Below are 22,500 nucleotides of genomic sequence, written 5' to 3' on the forward strand. Positions count from 1 at the left end.
ACGAAAAAAAAACAAGAGAAAAGGACATGAGAAATTTCTTATAGAAAAATTTATTAACAAATTGAAGAAAGTAGAACAAACCAGAAAGGAGAGAAAATTAATAAAGAGAAGAGAAGAAAACAGAAGAAAAGGGAAGAGAAGAAAAGAGAAGGGAAGAGAAAAGGAGAAAAGAGAAGGGAAGAAAAGAGAAGAAAAGAGAAGAAAAGAGAAGGGAAGAAAAGAGAAGAAAAGAGAAGGGAAGAAAAGAGAAGAAAAGAGAAGGGAAGAAAAAAAAGAAGAAAAGAGAAGGGAAGAGAAGAGGACAGAAGAGAAGGGGCAGAAGAGGAGAGAAGAGAAGGGAGGAGAAGAGAAATGCTGGAAGTCACCTGGAATAATGTTGGTGTATAAAACACTGGAGAGTCGTTGGAAGTCAAATCCGCCTCCATCTGTCCCTTTGACTTTAATGAAGAAGCCTTCAGATGGAGTTTGTATCTCCGGCACGTTCCACACTCCACTCACTCCTCCATCCACAGGAACAGGAAGTGGAACACTGAGCAGATCCTCACCACGCTTTGATACTAACACCACACTACTTAGCACACCAGGAGGGCTCAGAGCTGAACATTTCAAAAGTACATGCACAGGAGCACCTGAGGACACACACACACACACACACACACACACACACACACACACACACATCAACCTTGTGTTGGAAATGAAACACACCCACAGAGTCAGTTTCCTTCTGATGATCTTTCACCTTTGACGGGTCGTTCTCTGGTTCTGCTGAATTCAGTTACAGCTGAAGTGGAGAAACCGGCTCTGAAGTCCAGGTTACTGACTCCAGTTACTCGGAGTGTGTGTCGCCCACTAGATGCCACCTACACAAATATAACACACCTTACAAACAGCTGTGTGTGAAGATTTTCAGTAATCCAGGTATGTGTATGTAACATAATTGTTTGCTCATGTATCTGAGGATCTCCATCTGAAATCCTTTACATTTGTAAACCAGTTTCACTTCTTCAGAACAAGGTCCACGTGCTGGACAGAGACAAACGGAGGACAGACTAGACCACATGACCAGAGCGGACAGCAGACGACTGACCACGCCCACATTATTCTCTGTAAATAATAACGACTACAAATCACTGAGCAGAATTTTCAGTCTTATTTTAATTGTTGGATAAACTCAGCAGGCTTTAGTACCAGAATCTGCAAAATTCAAATTAGACTGCTAATTACTAACTAATTAGTTTGTTAATGTATTTTATTTTTAAATTACTGTTTCATTTTGCAATTCAATTAATGGTTGGAAGAAGTTAGAAGGACTCGAGTGTCCTGCACAGAGCCCTGACCTCAACTGCACTGAACACCTCTGTGATGAACTGAACTGGAGTCTCCTCACATCGACATTAGCACCTGACCTCAACCTCACTAACGCTCCTGTAGCTGAATGATCACTAATCCCCACGGCCACGCCCCAAAATCCCCAAAATCCCACTCACAAATACCCACGGCCACGCCCCGAAATCCCCAAAATCCCACTCACAAATACCCACGGCCACGCCCCAAAATCCCCAAAATCCCACTCACAAATACCCACGGCCACGCCCCAAAATCCCACTCACAAATACCCACGGCCACGCCCCAAAATCCCCAAAATCCCACTCACAAATACCCACGGCCACGCCCCAAAATCCCACTCACAAATACCCACGGCCACGCCCCAAAATCCCCAAAATCACACTCACAAATACCCACGGCCACGCCCCAAAATCCCACTCACAAATACCCACGGCCACGCCCCAAAATCCCCAAAATCACACTCACAAATACCCACGGCCACGCCCCAAAATCCCCAAAATCCCACTCACAAATACCCACGGCCACGAACCAAAATCTAGTGGGAAGCCTTCCCAGAAGAGTGGAGCGCATTATAACAGTAAAGGGGGAATAAATCTGGAATGGGATGTTCAACAAGCACATATGGGTGTGATGGTCACGGGTGCACATACTTTTGGCAATACAGTGTATAAGTATTTAGAATGTTGTAATGTTGTGTACATTGAATATTGTGATAAATGTCACATGATGAGCTACATCTGGTGCAGTGATGCTAATCAAAAACTTCATAATATTAAAATCAGAGACCTTCAGTGTCCACAGTCCTGGACGTGGGTTCTTCAGGTTCACCACTAGAACAGAGTTCGGGATGTTCAGCAGCTCTCTCAGTCCCTGTCTCTCACCAACAATACCACCTAAAACACCAATACATAAATCACTGACTGCCACACACACACACGTATATACACACACACAGTTAATCAGGGCTTTAAATTAGATCATTTACCACGGGGATCTCTCAGCTTGATGCGAGGTGTTGGACCACTCAGAGACACGGTCACCTCTTTAAGGCTGGGGTCAAAGGGCAACTCCCACCATGTCTCCTGACCAAGCTCATGGTCTGAAGAGAGCAAATGGACCTTCATGGCCTGTACAGTCTCCTCAACCCATTTCAGAACCTGAAAAAAAACAAGACAACACAACACATCTCACTGTAACTGCACGTGTTTAATCTCAAACTCAGCCATGTCTTTATTAACGAGTGATACACAAAGAGAACTCTAATATCAAATCATGAGAAATTTACACAAAGAAAAAGGGTTAAACAGTACACAGCCATGTAGTGTACACGTACACACACACACACGCACACACGCACACACGCACACACACACACACTCATATAATGATAATGATAATGAGGCTTTATTAATCACATATACATATGCACAGTGAAGTTCTTTTCTTCACATACCCCAGCATGTCAGGACGTTGGGGTCAGAGCACAGGGTCAGCCATGATACAGCAGATACAGACCTCTCTAATATTTATTTTAGTTTATATTGTATAGAAGTATTTACGCGTTATTTTTTATGGATGCACAAAAAGCACAGAATTAAACTACAGTCCTAAATGAATAATATATATTCTGGTGTGTGTGTGTGTGTGTGTGTGTGTGTGTGTGTTGGGTTCTTTTCTGTTGTGTAAAGTTTTAGTGTGAAGTTTATATCTGTAACATTCAGTTTTTATTTTAAATAAACAAAAAAAAGTGTACCGAAAGTTTGCCCCGCCCCCATCCGATAATACAAATAATCGTTAGTTGCAGCCCTAATACACACATTCCATCTCACACACACACACACACACATGCTCATACACACACTCGTATATACACACACACATACACACACTCACATATACACACACACTCATACACACACACACACACACACTCACTCACACGCAAATACACACACACACACGCACACACACACACACACACACACACACAGGAACTCCTCTGATCTTTAAACATGGAGGCATAAAATTGTGTGGTGATGTATAAAGTACACAATGTAGACTAAGATGTGGGTGACCTGTCTGTCTCACTCTGTCTGTCTCTCTTCCTCACTGTCTCTGTCTCTGTCTCTCTCTCCATGGGATCTGACTGCACATGTGTTCATCATTAGAGTTTTCCTTGTTGTAAAATCCAAGAGGAAGCAGCTGTTGTCAGCAGAGTGTGTGTTTGTGTGTGTGTGTGTGTGTGTGTGTGTGTGTGTGTGTGTGTGTGTGTGTGTGTGTGTATGTGTGTGTGTGTAAGAGAGCTTCTGCAGCTGGTCCTGTTCAGTGTGTGTGCGTGTATGAGTGTGTGTGTCTGTGTGTGTGTATGAGCGTGTGTGTATGTGCGTGTGTGTGTGTGCATGAGTGTGTGTATTAGTGTGTGTGTGAGAGCTTCTGCAGCTGGTCCTGTTCTGTGTGTGTGCATGTATGAGTGTGTGCGTGTGTGTGTGTGTATGTATGAGTGTGTGTGTGTGTATACACACATTACTGACAAGGAAATGCCACAGTGAATTGAATCCCTTATCCATAGCTGTGATTCATTCAGCACTTCTTTCACACTCAGGGTCACTCTGTAGGTTTAACTGGAGCTCCAGATGTGCAACTCACAGCTGGATTCATGTAACAAGATCCTGTTACATTTATAAAGACATGTAAAGGCTATTAACACTAAAAATCATGATGAAGACTACAACTTATTCTAAACTCATAATGCTTACATGGACAGACTTATCTACTCTTTATACTGAACACAAACAGCTCATTTAGCTCACGTACACACACACACACACACACACACACACACACACACACACACACACGCACACACACACGCACACACACACACACACACACACACGTCTTACTTTTCATGGGGAATACTACTGTTGTTTGCCTTCCATGTAAGTGCACACAAACACACAGACACAGACATACTGACCACGGTAACTAAATATCTCTTAAGCATAATCCAGACCTGTCAGGGAAGGGGTAAAAGTCAGGGAAGGGAACCAGGGAAGGGGGTAAAACTGATTGTCACTGAACAAGAAGATGGCCATGATTCGCAGGATGCTGGAGGTGAAATAGAGGAAGAAGCGTCTGAATCATATGACAATGCTGAAATCAATTCAGAGCAGGAGGAATTATCCTCTGATGAGGAAAAGGATGACATGGTTACATTCATGTCAAAAATGGCCAAGCAGCATGGTCCTCGACCCCCTCTAAAAGTCGGAGAAGAATAGTAATGTGCTTTTTCCCCTTTGTTCCACAAAGTCTGAAGCACACAACTGTATAAAATGTCAAGAAGTAATACTGCTTTTCCACCAGGGCTGGTGGCAGAGCTGGAGCCGGTGCTCGGCCAGAGGCTGGCACTCACTCAGAACCGGCTCGCATTTCCACTGATAAGCGAGCTGAACGCACCATCAACATCATCAACAATGCAGAAGTTACACAACAGACACAAACACGGAGCCTTACGCAACAAAGGTCAAATCTCTGCTTTTAGTTTTACAGACTTACCACACTTTTAACCGTTTTGCTCGTCTGGGTCTGCAAGGAGTTAGTGCAGCTTCTCGCAAGGCACGGAGACGGGCACAGAGACGAGTACGACAACAGGCACGGAGACGGGCACGGAGACGAGTACGACAACAGGCACGGAGACGGGCACGGAGACGAGTACGACAACAGGCACGGAGACGGGCACAGAGACGGACACAGAGACGAGTACGACAACGGGCACGGAGACAGACACGGAGACGAGTACGGATACGTTAATATTTTATATATTTTACCTCTAACGTTATGATGAGCTTACCCAAGGTAGCTTAGTTCAGCTAAGTTAGCTATTGTACGCTGTAATAATAATACTAATAATAATCACATTGAAACTAATTTATTTTCAGAAGTGTTCAATTAAACTGTAGAGTAAAATATGTTTAAGGATGTTTACATGTTATGAGGTGATTTTGCCAAACAGCGTCAGAACCTCAAACATGACAGGAGGTTAAACCTAACCTGCATCCACTGCCAAACGACTCTCCAATGATTCAAATGCATCCCAGGATCAGAGAACACTGTGTGTGTGTGTGTGTGTGTGTGTGTGTGTGTGTGTGTGTGTGTGTGTGTGCGCCCTACCTCATTAACTTGCTGTTTGTCCAGGTGGAAGATCTGTCCGGAGCTCGTGGCTGCAATTTCCTCATACACTCTGTAACCGGGTTGAGAACGATCACCACAATCCCCTGTTAACACAAACACAACCTACACACACACACACACACACACACACACACACAGTGAGTGTGCGTATTACCCATAGTGCACTGTGAACGGTGTATGTGCATCATGTCCTTCCAGATGTTGATGGTATCCCATGATGCCATGCTGTTACCTGAGACTGCCGGAGCTGCACCAGCTGTAGCACTTCCTGTTTACGTCTGTAATCTTTAGCTCGAGCGTCAGTGAAAACGTAAATAAATGATCCAGGCAAAGATACATCCAAAGCAGAGTGTATTGCTCCAACACTCATCTCCGGACAGTCACCTCCCCCCTGGGAAACACACACACACATACACATACACACTATAGATTTTAGGCTGTTTATTATAGACTATAGTTAGTTGTTAGCTGTTAGCCTGTAGCTAGCTCCCAGTCTGATGTGAGTTTATAATTCTACTTCTTCAGTGTAAAGTGCTCTAGAGTTTATGTGAGTTTATAAACACACATACATTTAAATACACACACCTAAACACACTCATCTCCAAATTGTCATATCCTCTTTGTAACACACACACACACACACACACACACATTAAAGGTGGACTGACCTGGACGAAGAGCTCCTGCAGGTCGTGTTGAAACTGTTTGGGGTCACTGGTGATGGAAACAGGGCCGATGTCTAAAACATACATCATTACATCAGATCATTAAATATCACAAAATACATACATATTTACTCCTTGTTTCTGATTGGTTGACAGGAGTGTCTTTATGTTTACTGTGTGTGTGTATGTGTGTGTGTGTGTGTGTGTGTGTGTATGTGTGTGTGTGTTTCTTTATTTACCCCCTTCCCCTTCCCTCTCCCCCTCCCTCTCCCCCTATCTTGCTCTCCTGTCTCATACCTGTCTCTCTCGCCCTCCCTCCTGTCTCACACCCGTTGCTCTGTCTCTTACTGTTTTATGGTGAAGCATCTCCAGGGTATAAACAAATTAAACACTACAGGAAGTACTGACACCCCCAACCGCGTGCACGCACGCACACACACACACACACACACACACACACACACACACACACACACACACACCTTCATCACCTGAGGGTGAAACCACTTTGTGAAAGGGGAAAAGAAGGGCAGTGTTTCCTGGGGGGGAATTACTCACAATGTGTTTCTTGTCTGTATTAGCAATTTAGCTTCTATTCAACACTTAGTTCCATTCAACCCATATGTACGTGTTGAATGTTTAATTCCAGATTTATTCCCCCTTTACTGTTGTAATGCGCTCCACTCTTCTGGGAAGGCTTTCCACTAGATTTCGGGGCGTGGCCGTGGGGATTTGTGAGTGTGATTTTGGGGATTTCGGGGCGTGGCCGTGGGGATTTGTGAGTGTGATTTTGGGGATTTTGGGGCGTGGCCGTGGGGATTAGTGATCATTCAGCTACAGGAGCGTTAGTGAGGTTGAGGTCAGGTGCTGATGCTGATGTAAGGAGACTCCAGTTCAGTTCATCACAAAGGTGTTCAGTGGGGTTGAGGTCAGGGCTCTGTGCAGGACACTCGGGTCCTTCTACCTTCTTCCAACCTTCACACACCACGTCTTCATGGAGCTCGATTTTTGCACAGGGACATCAGCATGCTGGAACAGTGTTTGGGTTCCTCTTAAGTCACTTTTCCACTGCACGGTACGACTCGACTCGACTCACTTTACTTTTCTGAGTTTGCTTTTATATAATATATGAAAGTATAATGCCGCCTCAGCATGGGTGCCGTCTTCCACTCGCCTTCACGCAGGAATAATGTTGCATTACTGAAGTCCTGTATAAATACATGCTCGGGCCATATTCCAAATGCCTTTCCTGTTCACTGAACACGGACCCTAATAAGGATGTAAAATAACGGTGTTCTAGAACCTACGTAGTGCTCTATATTACTACATTAGATTTAGCCGCGACAGGAGCGACTACGATAAACACCTGTTTGGAAATCGGTAACAAGCAAGATGTAAAAATCTAATACAGAAACCTTTGTTGTAATTTTATCTGTAATGAGATAAATTATACATAATTTTCAATTACTAGAATATTACCATATGCAAAGTATGTATTAAATGACACACATTTATTCAGGCGCAATACAGAACCACTCATTAAGGAGAACCCTTTCTCCCTCAGTGTGTGGCTCACATTTAGTATCGGTTCGGCTCACTTAGAACCTTGACCGAGGTGGTACTAAAAAAAGTACCAGTTACCAGGTACTATCCACAGTAGAAAGGGGCAGTGATGGCTTGACGGTTAAGGCTCTGGGTTACTGATCAGAAGGTCAGGGATTCGAGTCCCAGCACCTTCAAACTGCCACTGCTGGGCTATTGAACAAGGCCCTTAACCCTCTCTGCTCCAGGGGCGCTGTATCATGGCTGCACCCGCACTCTGACCCCAACCTCCTGACATGCTGCGGTATGTGAAGAAAAGAATTTCACTGTGCTGTAATGCACAATAAAAGACTCATTAAAGCCCCCAAGAAGCGAGCAGAGTTGAGTCGAGTCGTACCATGCAGTGGAAAAGCGCCATTAGTTCCAGTAAAGGGAAACTGTAGAGCTACATCATAACGTTCTATACAATTCCGCTGTTAAAATTTGGCAAATTTGTTTCCAATTTTGGGTATGAACCACATATGGGTGTGATGCTCGGGGTGCACATACTTTTGGCCATATAGTGTATGTCACTACCTCACTGAGTCACTGTGTCACCATATCACTGAGTCACTGAATGAGCCTGGACTGTGTTAATATCAGGTGTTGTCATTACCTGGGTCGTGGAAGGGCACAAGCACGAAGTTTCGGATGGGCGTGTCCGTGCGGCTCAGCATGCGGTGCAGGATGCGCGAGGCTCCGTCCATCACCTGTTGCAGGTCGTCGTACATGGAGCCCGTGACGTCAAACACGAACGCGAGAGAAGAACCGCTGATCTCATGCTCCAGGTTTAACTGCGCGTAAGCCTGGAGCAACGCTAACGCCACCACTAAAAACTTTACCCAGAACTTCAACTCCATCAGCACTTCACTTCCGGTCCAAACCAACCAGCTCTGGATACACACCGAGCTCTGATGAACACCGTGCGCGAGACCGCGATCAAGATCCGGTTACAGTGAAAGAAAATTCCCCTCAACACAGATTCATCCGGACACACCGAGAGACTGAGACTGTGTGAGTGTGTGTGTGTGTGTGTGTGTAACCTGACCCCTCAGCTCTCCCACACACACACACACACAAAATCTCAAGAGAGAGAAACAGCAACAGAACTGGCGCTCAGCATGTGTTGGTTATTAATGGAAAGAGTATTAATAATACCAGAGCTGGGATGACATATCGTGTGGTGAAATAAATAAATAAATAAATTAGTGTGGTCCTCACCAACTTCTATACATAAACAATGATGATATAACTGTGTGATGATGTAATGAAGTGTGATATAACATTAAACAAACTGAACAGAAAATGTGTCCAAACGAATACAAATCCCAAACCTCAGGAAAGCCTTTGTCTGTGTCAATGCTTCTGCTAGACACCACTTCCTCCCTGCTGAGATCTTCCCAAAAGGAAGAACTGAGCTGAAGGCACTGGCTAGAGCTAAGAACATGACGTGGAGGTCTCTTCTTTCCCTTTTAGCCGTGTTCGATCTGCTTGAATGCTGCCAGAGAAACCTGGTGTCTCTGCCTTTTGCACAGATTTCTCAATGAAGTTGTTCCTGTTTATGAAAGTAAAGTCTTTGTGCTATGATTAATGATGAAAATAATGAAATATGAAAAAATATTACATATTTTCCCCTCAACTGTCATCAGATTTATTTGTAGAAATTTGAAAAATTTCTTTGAAATATGTTTCTTTTGGAATGAGGACTCTTTCTGTCACCATGTTTTTGGGATGAGTTTGTTTTTCTACATCACCTTCATTTGTCTCCATAGGAAATTCAGAATTCCTGGTGCATTTTATTTGGAGGTTATTCTGTCCTTGCCTGCTTTACCACTTTTATGAGCTCACTTTGTCTGGGGAGACTGATGTCAAACTGCTGATGTGGAGGGTGGAGAAGGTGGTGCTACTGAGATCTTCTGATGATTCTTAGAATTTTTCACATGATCTTCCAGCTCAGGCTTTGATATCTTAATATCTATTCCTTTATTTTTATTTTTATTTTTATTTATATCTTTCGCAAACTTATAAGGGTCCTTTTAGAAGCATGTCCAAGGGTGTTCTTTCTTCAGAGTTTGATGTTTTCTGTTTTCTTCAGGGTTGATAGTTGAGCCTTTACCTCTTACTGCAGAATGTTTAGTCCATCTCTTTCCTCCATGGTTGATTTTCTCCACTGATTCTTATGCTATCATCTCTCCTTGATGAGGATCTCTATCTCCTTTTGTCTTCTTGACTTGGCCTGTGTTGGTGTTATTTTCTTATCCCTCACACCATCTCCAAATCTTTCTGCCCCATAGTTATATATTCACCAATTTTCTCAATCCTCTTCTCAACTGTGTCTTTTAGATCACTGAGGAATCTGCATAGGTCCTTGTCGACTGTACCCCACTGTTTCTTATTGCAGGTTTTCCCCCTGAAGCACCTTTTCTGATGACTGTGTTTGACATCTCTGTGAGCATTGGTTTTCAATGCTTGCAGGATCTGGGGTACTGATGCTCTGCAGAGTTTGAGTTTCTTAATGATGCTGAACTTCATTTGAATGTCTTGCTTTTTCCCTCAAGAATTATGAGGTCCCAAACTTGTGTCTTTGAAGCATTTGATCCTGCCTTGAAGCCCCTGGTTGATGTTATTTCAGATCAGCTACAGATGCAGTTCTGGAGTGTGATTCCTGCTGGTGTTGTTACCTCAAGCACCTTGAGTGCCACTTCCATTTCCCACAGTCAAAAATACGTCATGATCTGTTACCAGAGTATCAGATTTGCTCTTACTATTCTGGGGGTATTTTCCCTGTGATTGGACCCTGTATAAGCCGCTAAGGCATGATGATTCTGCTGCCATCGGTAGCTAGCCCATGGCAACCGCAGTAGGGTCTTTCCCGCCTTTCATCCATCTTTCTGTGATGTCACCTGGACTTTCCCTGGTTATCAGCTGCTCTTTCACAGCCATCACTGATCATTCAGATTTACAGTTCAAGCACACAGGACTATATGTTTCAATCCCATTGCTAAGTGGTTTCCTATTTGGGTATTTGCTGAGATGAGGGTTAGAGTTATACCACTCACCAGTTATACCTGACACCACACAACATGCACCTACCACAACTGGAGAAATGCAGTCCTCCCCTGTGACTAATAAACATATTATCGGATGGCTATTGTTGTCATCCGTAGCTTAAATAAGAGTTTCTTGATTAGCTTGTTTACTCAGTCATGTTAGATAGATGATAGCAAGCTATATTGTTATAATTTGTGATTTTTTTTTTCCGGGGCATAGTTTTAGAATTAACCAAAACCCAAACATTTCCATTGCAGTCCACACACACTTCCGAATTAATTAATCATTAATCATTCATCCAAATGATTATATGAATATATGAAAACATAAGAATATATGAAAATAAATACAAATATTTTGAACACTAAACAGATACAAATACAGATAATGGAATTGCATTAGATGAAAGATATACAATATAACAGATGAAAGGTGAGTGTCTAGAAAAGTTAATTCGTTTAAAGTTTTTACACTTTAAAAGTTCACATTAAAAAAAATCTTTTCACACATCTCTCATTTTGTACATCACAACAAACAAATCTATACAAACACCCCTCAAAATGTCATTAACAAACTGATTTACTAAATCAGTAGCACTGGTTTACTTTTAACACAGACTTTTTCCACTTGATATTTTGTGATATCAGGTGTTTATATTATAAAATACCTTAATTCATATTCACTTGAGAGTGATCAAAGCGGAAATGGAGATCAGACTTTTATTTTGACAGCGCGTTCAGGATGTGACGCATGGTTCCTGAGAGGAAGTTAGGCGTGCGGCACTGCAGGTGGAGATTAGCCGTGAAATTTCGCCTTACAAACAAAGTAAAGACGTTTTATTAAATGTAATTGTTTTTTTTTCTTCCTTTCTAACTTACGCTTATAAAGTAAATAAACAAATGAATGACTCGCGACTCGCTAGTGAGGGCAAAATGACGCTTTTCCCCTCTCCTGACTCGGAGCTTTTGAGCACAGTGCGACTCCTGCTGGTCAGAAGGAGGAAGTGCATAGAGAAAAACCTAATGGACCTTTGTTAAATGGAAAAGTGATTTGTTGGGGGGAAAGTCTGTTTTATCATATTAAAAATAAGGTTAAAGACGTCTCTTTTAAACTTATTCACAAATTTTAAGCAGCAAGTTATTTTTACTGAGATTTTAAAATGTTATAAATAACTATTTCCTGCAATATCACGAAGCCGTGTTGTTTATTTTGGCATTGTTCTTATTCAGTTATATTGTGGTGTAATGTACAGAAATTATTTATGAAAATAGTCAGTGTTCAAGACCTCTCTAATTTATATGGGAAAATGTACTTTTTGGCTTCACAATTTATTCTAAAGAAGATGAAAAGTGGTTTCATTTCATTCATTTATTCATTTTTTTTTAACCTAATTTCATATTCATAAATGTAAATTTACTAATAAGAAACCCAACTTTATGGTTTGTTAACTGAAGTAAGGCTGTACACAGACACTATTAGAGACTCTTTGAATAAGACAGCTATAAAGACCTTAAAAGTTTGAGATTTACAAAGTATTTATTTGAAAGCTATTTACCCAACTGTATTCTTATTTTTTTCTTTACAATATTCATTTCCCCGGTACTTTTATTTATTTATTTATCTCTCTTTTTACTCTTAGTGGTTTATACACATTTAACGGTATAATGTTTAATACTTGCAATTGAATGAAAGTGTATAATGTTCATGTTTCTTGAATTAAAAGAGAGAGAGAATAAACTGCTGCATCGAGGTTTCTGTGCTACGGATAATAAATTAATGATTTCCAATGAACCAATAAACACAACCGGTAACATTAAATAATGCTGAATAAACAATTGTATGACACACTGATCCTACTCTATCAGATACATACAGCTTTAATCAAGATTCAAGAAGCTCGTTTTCTCTCTCTCTCTCTCTCTCTCTCTCTCTCTCTCTCTCTCTCTCTCTCTCTCTCTCTCTCTCTCTGTGTGTGTGTTCAGGTGTGTTCTGTAGTTGTGATGTCATCAGATGAGGGTGTATCTCCGACCAGACCCACTCATTTCATTGGTCAGCGTGATGATGTAATCAGAGCTGATCGTGTAGTGACCAGTGTGAACGGCAGAGATGTGCTGGTTCTTCACCACCAGGGGGCGCTTCACGCTCTGGATGCACGCTGCTACCGTGAGTGAGAGAAGGTCCTGGCTGCAACCTGTAGAACGGGGCGGGGCTACACGTGTCGCTCCACGCAGAACTGGTCAAATTGGTTAGTGGCAATGTAATGACGCCTAACCCAATCTCTTATAGGCGGAGCTACACATGTAGCCCCACCCTGTTCTGCAGGCTGCAGTCAGGTGTATTGAAGTGTGTGTTTGTGTGTGTGTTAATCACTGGTGTCCCTGTTTGTTCTGTTTTAGATGCTGGAGGTCCTCTACAGAATGGAGACATTGAGGTGATGCCCGCTTTTACACATTCCTCATTTAGCTTAGCTACTTTAGCATCATTAGCATATTTAGTTTATTTAATCCCCTCAGGTACATTTAGACTTAGCATGTTTATCTGTTTAGTGTTGTTCACCCTTTTTTAACATTTCTAGTGTATTTACCTCCTGATAATCAGACATGTTTATCTTTTTGACTTCCTCTTTCTCGTGTATGTGTGTGTGTGTGTGTTTGTGTAGGAGATAGCGGGGCGTGTGTGTATTGTGTGTCCATGGCATAAATATAAGATCAGTCTGTGTGATGGTGAAGGTGTGTACCAGGCTGTGGATCCTTCAGTGAAGCCTCTGAAACCACGCTGGTGCTCTAAAGGGGTCAAACAGAGAGTTCACAAGGTCACAGAGGTCAGAGGTCGTGTGTACATCACCCTCAACACCTCACCTGAGCACCTTGAGTCTGACCAGTACCAGACCCCAAAGTACAGAGACACATTGCACAAGAACCGGAAGTGACATCACAGGAACTGGTTTGCAGCCCTGCACTGGTTTCCTGTTTGCCCACACGTGCAGTATTGGGGAGGTTAAAGGTCATGTGGATAAACTCAGCTCTGAGTGTAACTGAAGAGGATCGCTGTTCTGCGTCTTTTTCCTTTTCCATTTATTTTCACCTGCAGGATTTTATTCTCATCACTACTGATTCACTGCCTCCTGCAGTCTAATCATAATCCTCACATTAACCCTTATCATGCTGTGAGTTTATCCAAAAAAGAACATATTCTGGGATTAAACGAGTCTCAGACTGTCTTCATGAAGTGTGTAGTGAAAACAGGAAGTGACGTTATACACCTGCAGGAAGGAATCAGAAATCATGTCACACTTCAGTGTGTCTCATTTTTACTTTATTTCATCTTTCTACACACCAATCATTCACATCATTTACAAAATAAACTCAAAGAGCAAATCAATATCACTCTCAGTTCAGTTTTATTTCACAGTGCAGCTTTACACAGATCCAAATGTAGATTTAGATCCCTAATGAGCAGCCGGAGGTAATGGTGGTGAGGAAAAACTCCCTGAGAGGCTATGAGGAAGAACCTCAAGGGAACCCATCCTCATCTGGGTGACAGCGGATAGTGTAATTATAAATTATTACAGTGTACATCTGTAGAAGATTAAAGACACACAGTGTTTACAGGATGAGCACATTGTGAATTAAGGCCTGTTCACAACGGGACGTTTTTAGCAGCGCATTAAATGGTCAGATTTTCTCTGTGTTTGTTTGTGTTCACACCCAGGTGTTAAACGCGAGCGATGCGCTGAATGAAAGTGTAATTTCACTCCCTCATAGTAGATTGTGTTTAATGAAAGGCAGTAATACTCCGGTACACAAGGTGGCGCTGCACAAATTTCCGTTTCTGACACCCGCTTATCACTGAGGAGAAGAATAGAGACAGTATTTACATCTTTAAACTGTTCACACACTTATTGCGAACTCGCTAAAGCACGTACACACTTTTGTGAATTGTAATATATTTAGTGATTTACACTGCAACAAATACTTCTTTAAAGCTAAATCTTTAAAGTTATCATTTTAAACACTATACTCTCTTTATATAAGAAATGATTTGAATGATATAAAAGTCACAGCAATAGCATTCACATACTTATGGGAAGACCTGGATCTTTTTTTTTGGGGGGGGGGGCAACCATTGTTGTGCCCAAAAATGTTAATGTTCCTGTAAACTGATGAAGTGTTGAGTATGAATAGTGATTTTTGTGGTCAGTATGATAATGCATGACTCAATAATGGGGCTCTTAGATATTTGAATAAGAGGTGAAGAATACTTATATGCAAAGGTGTATATATATATATCAATATACTATCAATTAGCAGATTATCATTTACAGGGAACACACAATGCTATTTAGTGTAGAAAACAACACTGAAAGAATTAAATGGCTAATTTAGAATATAAGCTTATATTTCAGTGTCATCAAAAAATATCCACAACATAATAAATACACTTATATAGTATTTAGTGTGTAATTCTGAATCTGGTGAAAGGACAGCTTGTTCCAAATTGCATGGAAGGAGAGCCTTCTTAGTTTGTTTAAGAGCCTTTTTCCATGATGGACTTTCAAGTCTCCATCATGGAACAGTTTGATATGAGAGATTAAAGTTAAATATCTAACGATGCTCATGCTGAAGTTCCTGTTAACACAGCACTGTTTGACTCTATAGACTACAACTATAGGAGAGAAATGATTGAGATGTGCATTGTAAAAAGCTCTGTGAAGAAGCTGAGGGTGAAGGTGATGGACTGGCTGAGCATGTCTCCAGACCTAACCCCTATTGAGCCTCTGTGGGGCATCCTCAAACGGAAGGTGGAGGAGCACAAGGTCTCTAACATCCACCAGCTCCGTGATGTGGTCATGGAGGAGTGGAAGAGGACTCCAGTGGAACCTGTGAAGCTCTGGTGAACTCCATGCCCAAGAGGGTTAAGGCAGTGCTGGAAAATAATGGTGTTCACACAAAATACTGACACTTTGGGCCCAATTTGTACATTTTCACTTAGGGGTGTACTCACTTTTGTTACCAGCGGTTTAGACATTAATGGCTGTGTGCTGAGTTATTTTGAGGGGACGGCAAATTTACACTGTTACACAAGCTGTACACTCACTACTTTACACTGTAGCACAGTGTCATTTCTTCAGTGTGTCACATGAAAAGATATCAAATATTTACACAAATGTGAGGGGTGTACTCACTTCTGTGAGATGCTGTATATTATACAGCTCTGCTGGGTGTATTAGTTATACTGATATATAGTTCATAATAAACTTTACACACTGTGTGTACTTGTGTAGTGTTTAATGTGTTTGTCGTGTTTTTAACATTATTTTAGTGGAATATTAGCTTGAGGCTTTTTAAAATCAGCTCTTCCTCTTTCATTTGTTTTATTTTGACAGTTTTACATGTTTAAGGTGATAAAAATGTGCAGTGTGTGTTCTGAGGTAAAGACAACAACATAATTTAATACTCACTCTGTGTGTGTGTGTGTGTGTGTGTGTGTGTGTGTGTGTGTGTGTGTGTGTGTGTCCCGCCCACTTCAGGTCCAGTTAAACTCTGTGTATTCACATGACTGAGCTCAGTGGGAGTGACTTCTCCTTCTTCACTTGTTCTCTCTGCTCTGTTTCTCTTTTATTTTATTTTATTTAACCCAGTTCTCCTCTTTGATCTGTTGATTCCTCTAATACCTGTAGTCTCTTCTCCTCTCTTCTCCTCTGTTGAACGTACAGTGAAGATGCCCAGTCAGAGGAAGAAGAGACAGCGCCGTGTGAGGAGGCTGGTGAGAGACACGCTTACCCTAACCCTTAACATCTTTATTATTGTTCAACACAGTGCAGTGTGTAGTGCAGTGTGTAGTGCAGTGTGTAGTGCAGTGTGTAGTGCAGTGTGTAGTGCAGTGTGTAGTGCAGTGTGTAGTGCAGTGTCTTTATTTATCTATATAGAGTTTAGGATAATAAACACATGCAGTGCAGAGCTGTGAAAATATTAACACCTTTTCCGTCATCATTTGAGTGAACTGTAAGAGTAAAGTGTGGATGAATGAGTGTAAAGGGGTAAACAGTGTGCAATTTATTGTGTGGAATTTTTCAGAAATGATTGACTGTATTCTGTGTTCAAGGGTTTAGTGTTTAAGGGTTTAGGGGTTTAGTGTTTAAGGGTTTAGGGGTTTAGTGTTTAAGGGTTTAGTGTTTAAGGGTTTAGGGGTTTAGTGTTTAAGGGTTTAGGGGTTTAGTGTTTAAGGGTTTAGTATTAAAAGGTTTAGGGGTTTAGTGTTTAAGGGTTTAGTGTTTAAGGGTTTAGTGTTTAAGGGTTTAGTGTTTAGGGGTTTAGTGTCTAAGAGGAGATTACTACAAAATATCTTGGCACTGAATGGTTTTATTAATAAAATGTGATTGTGTTAATTAGTGTTAAACTGTTTGTGTGTGTGTGTGTGTGTGTGTGTGTGTGTGTGTGTGTGTGTGTGTGTTCTGATTACAGGGACATTGTGTACTGTAGTGTCTGATGGAGGGGGTGGGGTTGGTGCCTGGGAGGGGTGAAGAGGGGTGGTAATACACAGGGCAGGGTACATTCCTCCAGTCTGGTGGAGGTGAAGAATGAAAAGTATTTGTCCCTTATTCAGAGCTTAGAGTGGATATAAAAAGTTTACACACCCCTGTTAAAATGGCAGGTTTTTGTGATGTAAAAAAAGGGGTGTGTGTGTGTGTGTGTGAGAGAGAGAGAGAGAGAGAGAGAGAGAGAGAGAGAGAGTTTCTTTTTACAGGAATATCAAATTCAGAAAACTTTATTGTCTGTCACGCTGTTGTTAGTTTTTTAAAATTTTTAAATAGACAGAGCGTAGAGTCATGGGATAAAAATAAATTAAACCTCTTCTTTTATCACACACACACACACACACACACACACACACACACACACACACACACACACACATACACTCATTGCTGAGAACAGAGAGAGACAGACAGGATGTCACACTCGGTGTGTTTGTGACTCTGCTGCTGAGAAACACTGACATTAATCAGGTGTTAATTACAGCACCACCTCTTTCACTCAAAAGACCTGATAAATAGACAGAAATATAGACAGAAATATAGATAGATAGACTATTAAAAAAATAAGCAAAAAATTTCCAAATGTAAAAATATCTGCTACAATATGTTGGTGCTTCTTTGGATGGAGCCTTGTTTATATCATTAAACATGACACTTTGATTTCTGTGTAAAAGGATTAGCATGTTGTGTACATCCTGTCTAACACCAGCTAGTTTGACCTAGCTAGCACAAGTTAGCGAAGAACATAGCGAAGAACACCCATGTTCAAGTGATGAGCATGTGATATGTGTGTGTGTGTGTGTCTGTTTTTAGGTACATGCTTAATATAATTGAGGTGGTAATTAGATTAGACAGCTAATTCTTGTTCGTTTAGTTAGCTGTCTAATCTAATATTATATAATCTTAGCTCTTGCTGAGCTAATAGGAAGTTGTCATTAGAAGACTCTGAAATAAGACTCATCTCATATGGAATTATACATTTGGCAGACGCTCTTATCGCTTATCCATAGCGATTTACATTCATCTCATTTTCTACAGCTGAGCAGTTGAGGGTTAAGGGCAGGATGGTAGCGCTGGGATTTCAACTCATGACTTTCTGAGCAGAGATCCAACATCTTAACCACTGAGCTACTGCTGCCTTTATGTTAAATATTAAATGTTTTAGAAGTAGTCAGTCAGCATCCACTGTAGGTTCTTCATGCAATGCAACAGTTTTTAACTGTGTTGTCGTGTGTGTTTATTAAAACATATTTACACATTCATATTGTTTCAGCTTTTACCAAAAAAAATGATTTTGTTCTCTTTTTTTAATTGTTGTTGAACTTGCACTTCAGTCTTGTTTTTCTGTATAAACAACATTCTAGAAATTCAGACATGACTTGTGGGGTAAGGACATTTAAATTTTATTAAGTTTAAGATAAATAAGTAAAAGCAATTTTTTTGCTAAAAAGCACTGATTTTTTAAAATGGGACAGTTTGCTGTCTGCTTTAACATTGATTAAGTATCTGATTACAATAAGCCTTTAGAGTTTACACCATAAAATTATATTCATTATCTGAACAAGCAGTTTAAAGTTTTAAACTCAATTTTATTTACATCTGTTACATATATTTCTGATCTACGACAGTGAGAGAGTTCCGGGTGGAACAAGTTTACTTGGCTGAAGTTATTACTTTACTAATTATTATAAATTGATTAATTATTATTAGTTTATTACTTTGGCCAGTTTGACTTTATTGCTGGACGCAGTGCAGCGTGTAGATTGGAGAAGTCTGTTATTATCATATGCTTCATTTTGTTCTATTAAGATGCCAATTATTTTTTTAGTGTGGATAGACAGATCTATTGATCGAAAGTGTGATTATTTACAATAAGGATTATAATAGAAATTCACACACATGCACACACACACACACACACACACACACACATACATATATATATATATATATATATATATATATATATATATATATATATATATATATATATATATATATATGAGCTATTAAAAAAAGTTATCTCACTGACTGTGAGAGTGTGTGGTAGTGTTTATGTAGCACTGAGAGAAAGAGAGAGAGAGAGAGAGAGTGTGTGTGTTGCATTCTTTGCCTCTTTTGGTTGTGTTGTTCAGTTAGAGGGTCTCTTATGATTCTGTTATTCATACAAGTGCATAACACACAATCTCTCTCTCTCTTTCTGTGTGTGTGTTTGTGTGTGTGTGTGAACAGCATGGACAGTGGAAATTTCTGGAGGATCAGTATGTGGTTACTGGAAAAAGAAATTCAGGAGTTTGTGGTGTTCATAATCGACCCCAAAAAGCTCAGATGAAAGCTCAAGCCAAGGTTCCAGGTTCACAACCAGAAGTGACGTCCATCCCAGAACCGCTGACTCCTCAAGCTGCAACAGAACTCCATGTTTCAGAAACAGAATCTCCAAAAATGTACATTCCAGAAGAAAGGAAAAGGCCAGGAACTTCAGCTCCAGAAGAAGTCATAGCTCCAAAAGAATGTAGAGCTCCAGAAGACATTAGAGCTCCACAACAGACGGTAGCTCCAGAACTAAGAGAAGCATCAACACTGGGAGCTCCAGAGATGATAGAAGTTGAAATTCTAGGAGATTTTGCAGTTACAGAGGTACCATCACTACAAATTTTAGACGTGATTACACCACCAAAAATGGAAGTAGTTCTAGAGATATCAGCATCTCAGAAAATTTCCATGATGAAAAAACCAGAAGTTTCATTTTCAGAAATGACCATACTAGAAAGAAAGGAAGCACCAGAAAATATGACAACAGTTTCAGAATTAACAACTCCAAAAGAAACTCTAGAAGTACCATCCCCAGACGTTTCAGTTCCAGAAATAGAAGCTCCAGTTATGGAAGTCCCAAAAGTACAATCAGTAGAAGCTCCAGATGTGACACCACCAAAAATGGAAGCAGTTCCAGAAGTGATGGGAGCCCACGTAGTGACAGCAACTCTAGATACTCTGGTATCACCAGAAGTGATAGCACCTCCACAAACGTCAATTCCAGAAATAGTAGAAGCTCCAGATGTCACAGAATCACCAAAGTTTACTGCTAGTCTGGAAAAAATGGAAGCTCCTGAAATTTTACCTCTGAAACTGACAGCATGCTCAGAATGGTCAGCTCCAGAAACGGTGGAAGCACCAACAGCTGTAAATGAAGTAGAAGTAACATCAAATAAAGAATTGGAGACTTCAGAAGATACCAAAGTTCCTAATGTGATGAAACCCCAAAAATTACCATGCTCAGAAATGAAAGATCCAAAGGATTTAGATTGTGATCTAGATGTGACAGAACCAGATGTGATATTAGCTCCAGAAATGGAAGCACAGGAGACGACAGCAGATGTTCCAGAAGTTTTGTCTGAAGTTCCAATTAACTTTCCATCAGAAGAACCTGCAGTTCAGGAGAACATCATCAGCACTGCATGAACACAGGTAAAGGTATAATTTTGGGACTAGTTGTGTGTGTGTATGTGTGTATGTGTTGTGTATGTGTATATGTGTGTGTGTGTGTGTGTGTGTGTGTGTGTTTGGATGGGGTGGAGGCTGGAATAGTTCTCTCTAATGTTCGCCGTGTTCATGCTCTCATCACTACAGAAACCTAACAAACAGCATGGCTTTGTGTGGAATGTGTGTGGAGGGGAGGAGGATTAATGTGTGTGTGTGTGTGTGTGTGTGTGTGTGTGTGTGTGTGTGTGTGTGTGTGTGTGACCCTACAGTGTTTATATAAGTCCGTTGGACACAAATGAACACTCTGGGTGTTAATTCAACACTGGGGATTTTTCTGAATGTGTGTGTGTGTGTGTGTGTGTGTGTGTGTGTGTGTGTGTGTGTGTGTGTGTGTGTGTGTTTTCAGCTGCTGTTCTGATGAAACGGAGAAACACGATGACATCATCAATCAGTGCTGGCCAATCACGCACAGGCTATGTGTTAATCCAGTCTTCACACTTCCCCCTGTCCACACAGAGTGCTGTTATACTTTATTACACTGAGGCTCCACCCACACCTGTACACATCACATTTTAACCCTAATCACAGTTTTCTGTTTTCCCATCCACATGAAAAGGGTTTTCAAAAATCTTCATCCTCATGAAAATGCAGAATTGATTTGTCCACACCAGCGCAGTGAGAGTACGCTGTACAGTGTTACATTAACCTCTGCAGGAATGACGTTAGGAGTTGTGTGTTGAATGTTAGAGGAGAAGAAATGTAGAAAACACCATGCTGAAAGCTGTAAAAGTTAAAACTATAAAGTGAGGATTCAGGTGTGTGAAGTGATGATGAGGTGGAACTGATGTTTAAATCTGCAGTGCTGAATGTCTGCCTCTCTATCGCCATCTCTGTTTGAAACATAAAATTGCAAGTTACTTGCGGAGTTATTTTTTTTGGTTTGTGCTTTGGCACCACTCCTCTGCGTGGAGGAAGCTGGTGGTTTGAGGTATTCGTATGGATTGTCTGTGATCACACAGCGGATCTGTAACTGTACATCCACATAACAGTAAGAAGTAACATATCTGTTGCTTTTGTTATGACCAAATGAACATGTTTTAAATAAGGTAAATGTTTTAAATAAATCACTCTACTCAGTCAAGTCATTGCAAATTATTATTAGTAAAAAATTGAATGTTGCCAAATCATCATTGTGTAACTAGCCGTAATTTGTGTGTATTAACGTTATCTTTAGATTTCACGTTCTAGGCAGTCTAATCTCTTTCAGTTTACTTGTTGCATGTTTTAATGAAAACGATTAATTTTAAGTGTACTACATAAGGATTTCAAGCAAATTTATGCTTTTGACTTCAAAAAGCAATTAGCTTTTTGTCTGTTTATTACCCTTTCCCCTTGAAAGACAAAACCGATCTGATTCAGCTCTGATGCTTAACACTGGAGGTGACGGAGGATTCGGTTTTCTTGGAGTAGAGGTGAATTGCTGTCTCTCATGTCTAGCAGAAAATAAGTGCAGTTTATTACACTGACCACAACAAAACAAACAAAACCCAACATAGGAAACTCCATACCCAGCTGAATCAAGCAAACAAGTGTGCTAATGTTAGCTAGCTACATATTGAGCCACTGAAATGTCTGATCTGTTCA

At 40.8% G+C, this 22,500-nt stretch overlaps 2 protein-coding genes across 6 annotated transcripts in view; one reads left to right on the forward strand and one right to left on the reverse strand.

The window, feature by feature from the left end:
• hmcn2 (hemicentin 2) overlaps positions 1-9,185 on the reverse strand; it is a 40,822-nt gene extending 31,637 nt beyond the window's left edge. For both annotated transcript variants that reach the window (XM_053680000.1, XM_053679999.1), the window contains exons 1-8: positions 8,404-9,185; positions 6,210-6,280; positions 5,774-5,932; positions 5,521-5,643; positions 2,336-2,507; positions 2,137-2,243; positions 743-863; positions 366-629 (exon numbers count right to left, since the gene is read on the reverse strand). In XM_053680000.1, the coding sequence (XP_053535975.1) occupies positions 366-629; positions 743-863; positions 2,137-2,243; positions 2,336-2,507; positions 5,521-5,643; positions 5,774-5,932; positions 6,210-6,280; positions 8,404-8,647 (1,261 nt within the window). In that variant the 5' untranslated portion in view covers positions 8,648-9,185. The remainder of the gene's footprint in view (positions 1-365; positions 630-742; positions 864-2,136; positions 2,244-2,335; positions 2,508-5,520; positions 5,644-5,773; positions 5,933-6,209; positions 6,281-8,403) is intronic.
• A 2,375-nt stretch (positions 9,186-11,560) lies between these two features.
• Positions 11,561-21,997, forward strand: LOC108265589 (Rieske domain-containing protein). Of its 4 annotated transcripts, none has more exons than XM_017468109.2 (6): positions 11,561-11,663; positions 12,821-13,001; positions 13,235-13,269; positions 13,498-16,604; positions 19,609-20,841; positions 21,263-21,997. In XM_017468109.2, exons 1-4 carry the CDS (start codon positions 11,589-11,591, stop codon positions 13,765-13,767), a joined length of 561 nt encoding a protein of 186 aa, XP_017323598.1. In that variant the 5' UTR covers positions 11,561-11,588; the 3' UTR covers positions 13,768-16,604; positions 19,609-20,841; positions 21,263-21,997. The 4 variants fall into 4 exon arrangements, with proteins under 4 accessions (XP_017323598.1, XP_017323599.1, XP_017323593.1 ...); XM_017468110.3 differs by having other exon boundaries at positions 11,573-11,683; XM_017468104.3 differs by lacking the exons at positions 11,561-11,663; positions 12,821-13,001; positions 13,235-13,269 and having other exon boundaries at positions 16,381-16,604.
• The last annotated feature ends 503 nt before the right edge of the window (positions 21,998-22,500 follow it).

This window comes from Ictalurus punctatus, chromosome 5, assembly GCF_001660625.3.
Source record: "Ictalurus punctatus breed USDA103 chromosome 5, Coco_2.0, whole genome shotgun sequence".
Taxonomy (NCBI): Eukaryota; Metazoa; Chordata; class Actinopteri; order Siluriformes; family Ictaluridae; genus Ictalurus; species Ictalurus punctatus.

Coding starts and splice junctions, on each gene's coding strand:
- LOC108265589 (XM_017468104.3), top strand. CDS start 16,560: ATGCCCAGTCAGAGGAAGAAGAGACAGCGCCGTGTGAGGAGGCTG. Junction 16,605..19,608: donor AGCGCCGTGTGAGGAGGCTG/GTGAGAGACACG, acceptor GTGTGTGAACAG/CATGGACAGTGGAAATTTCT.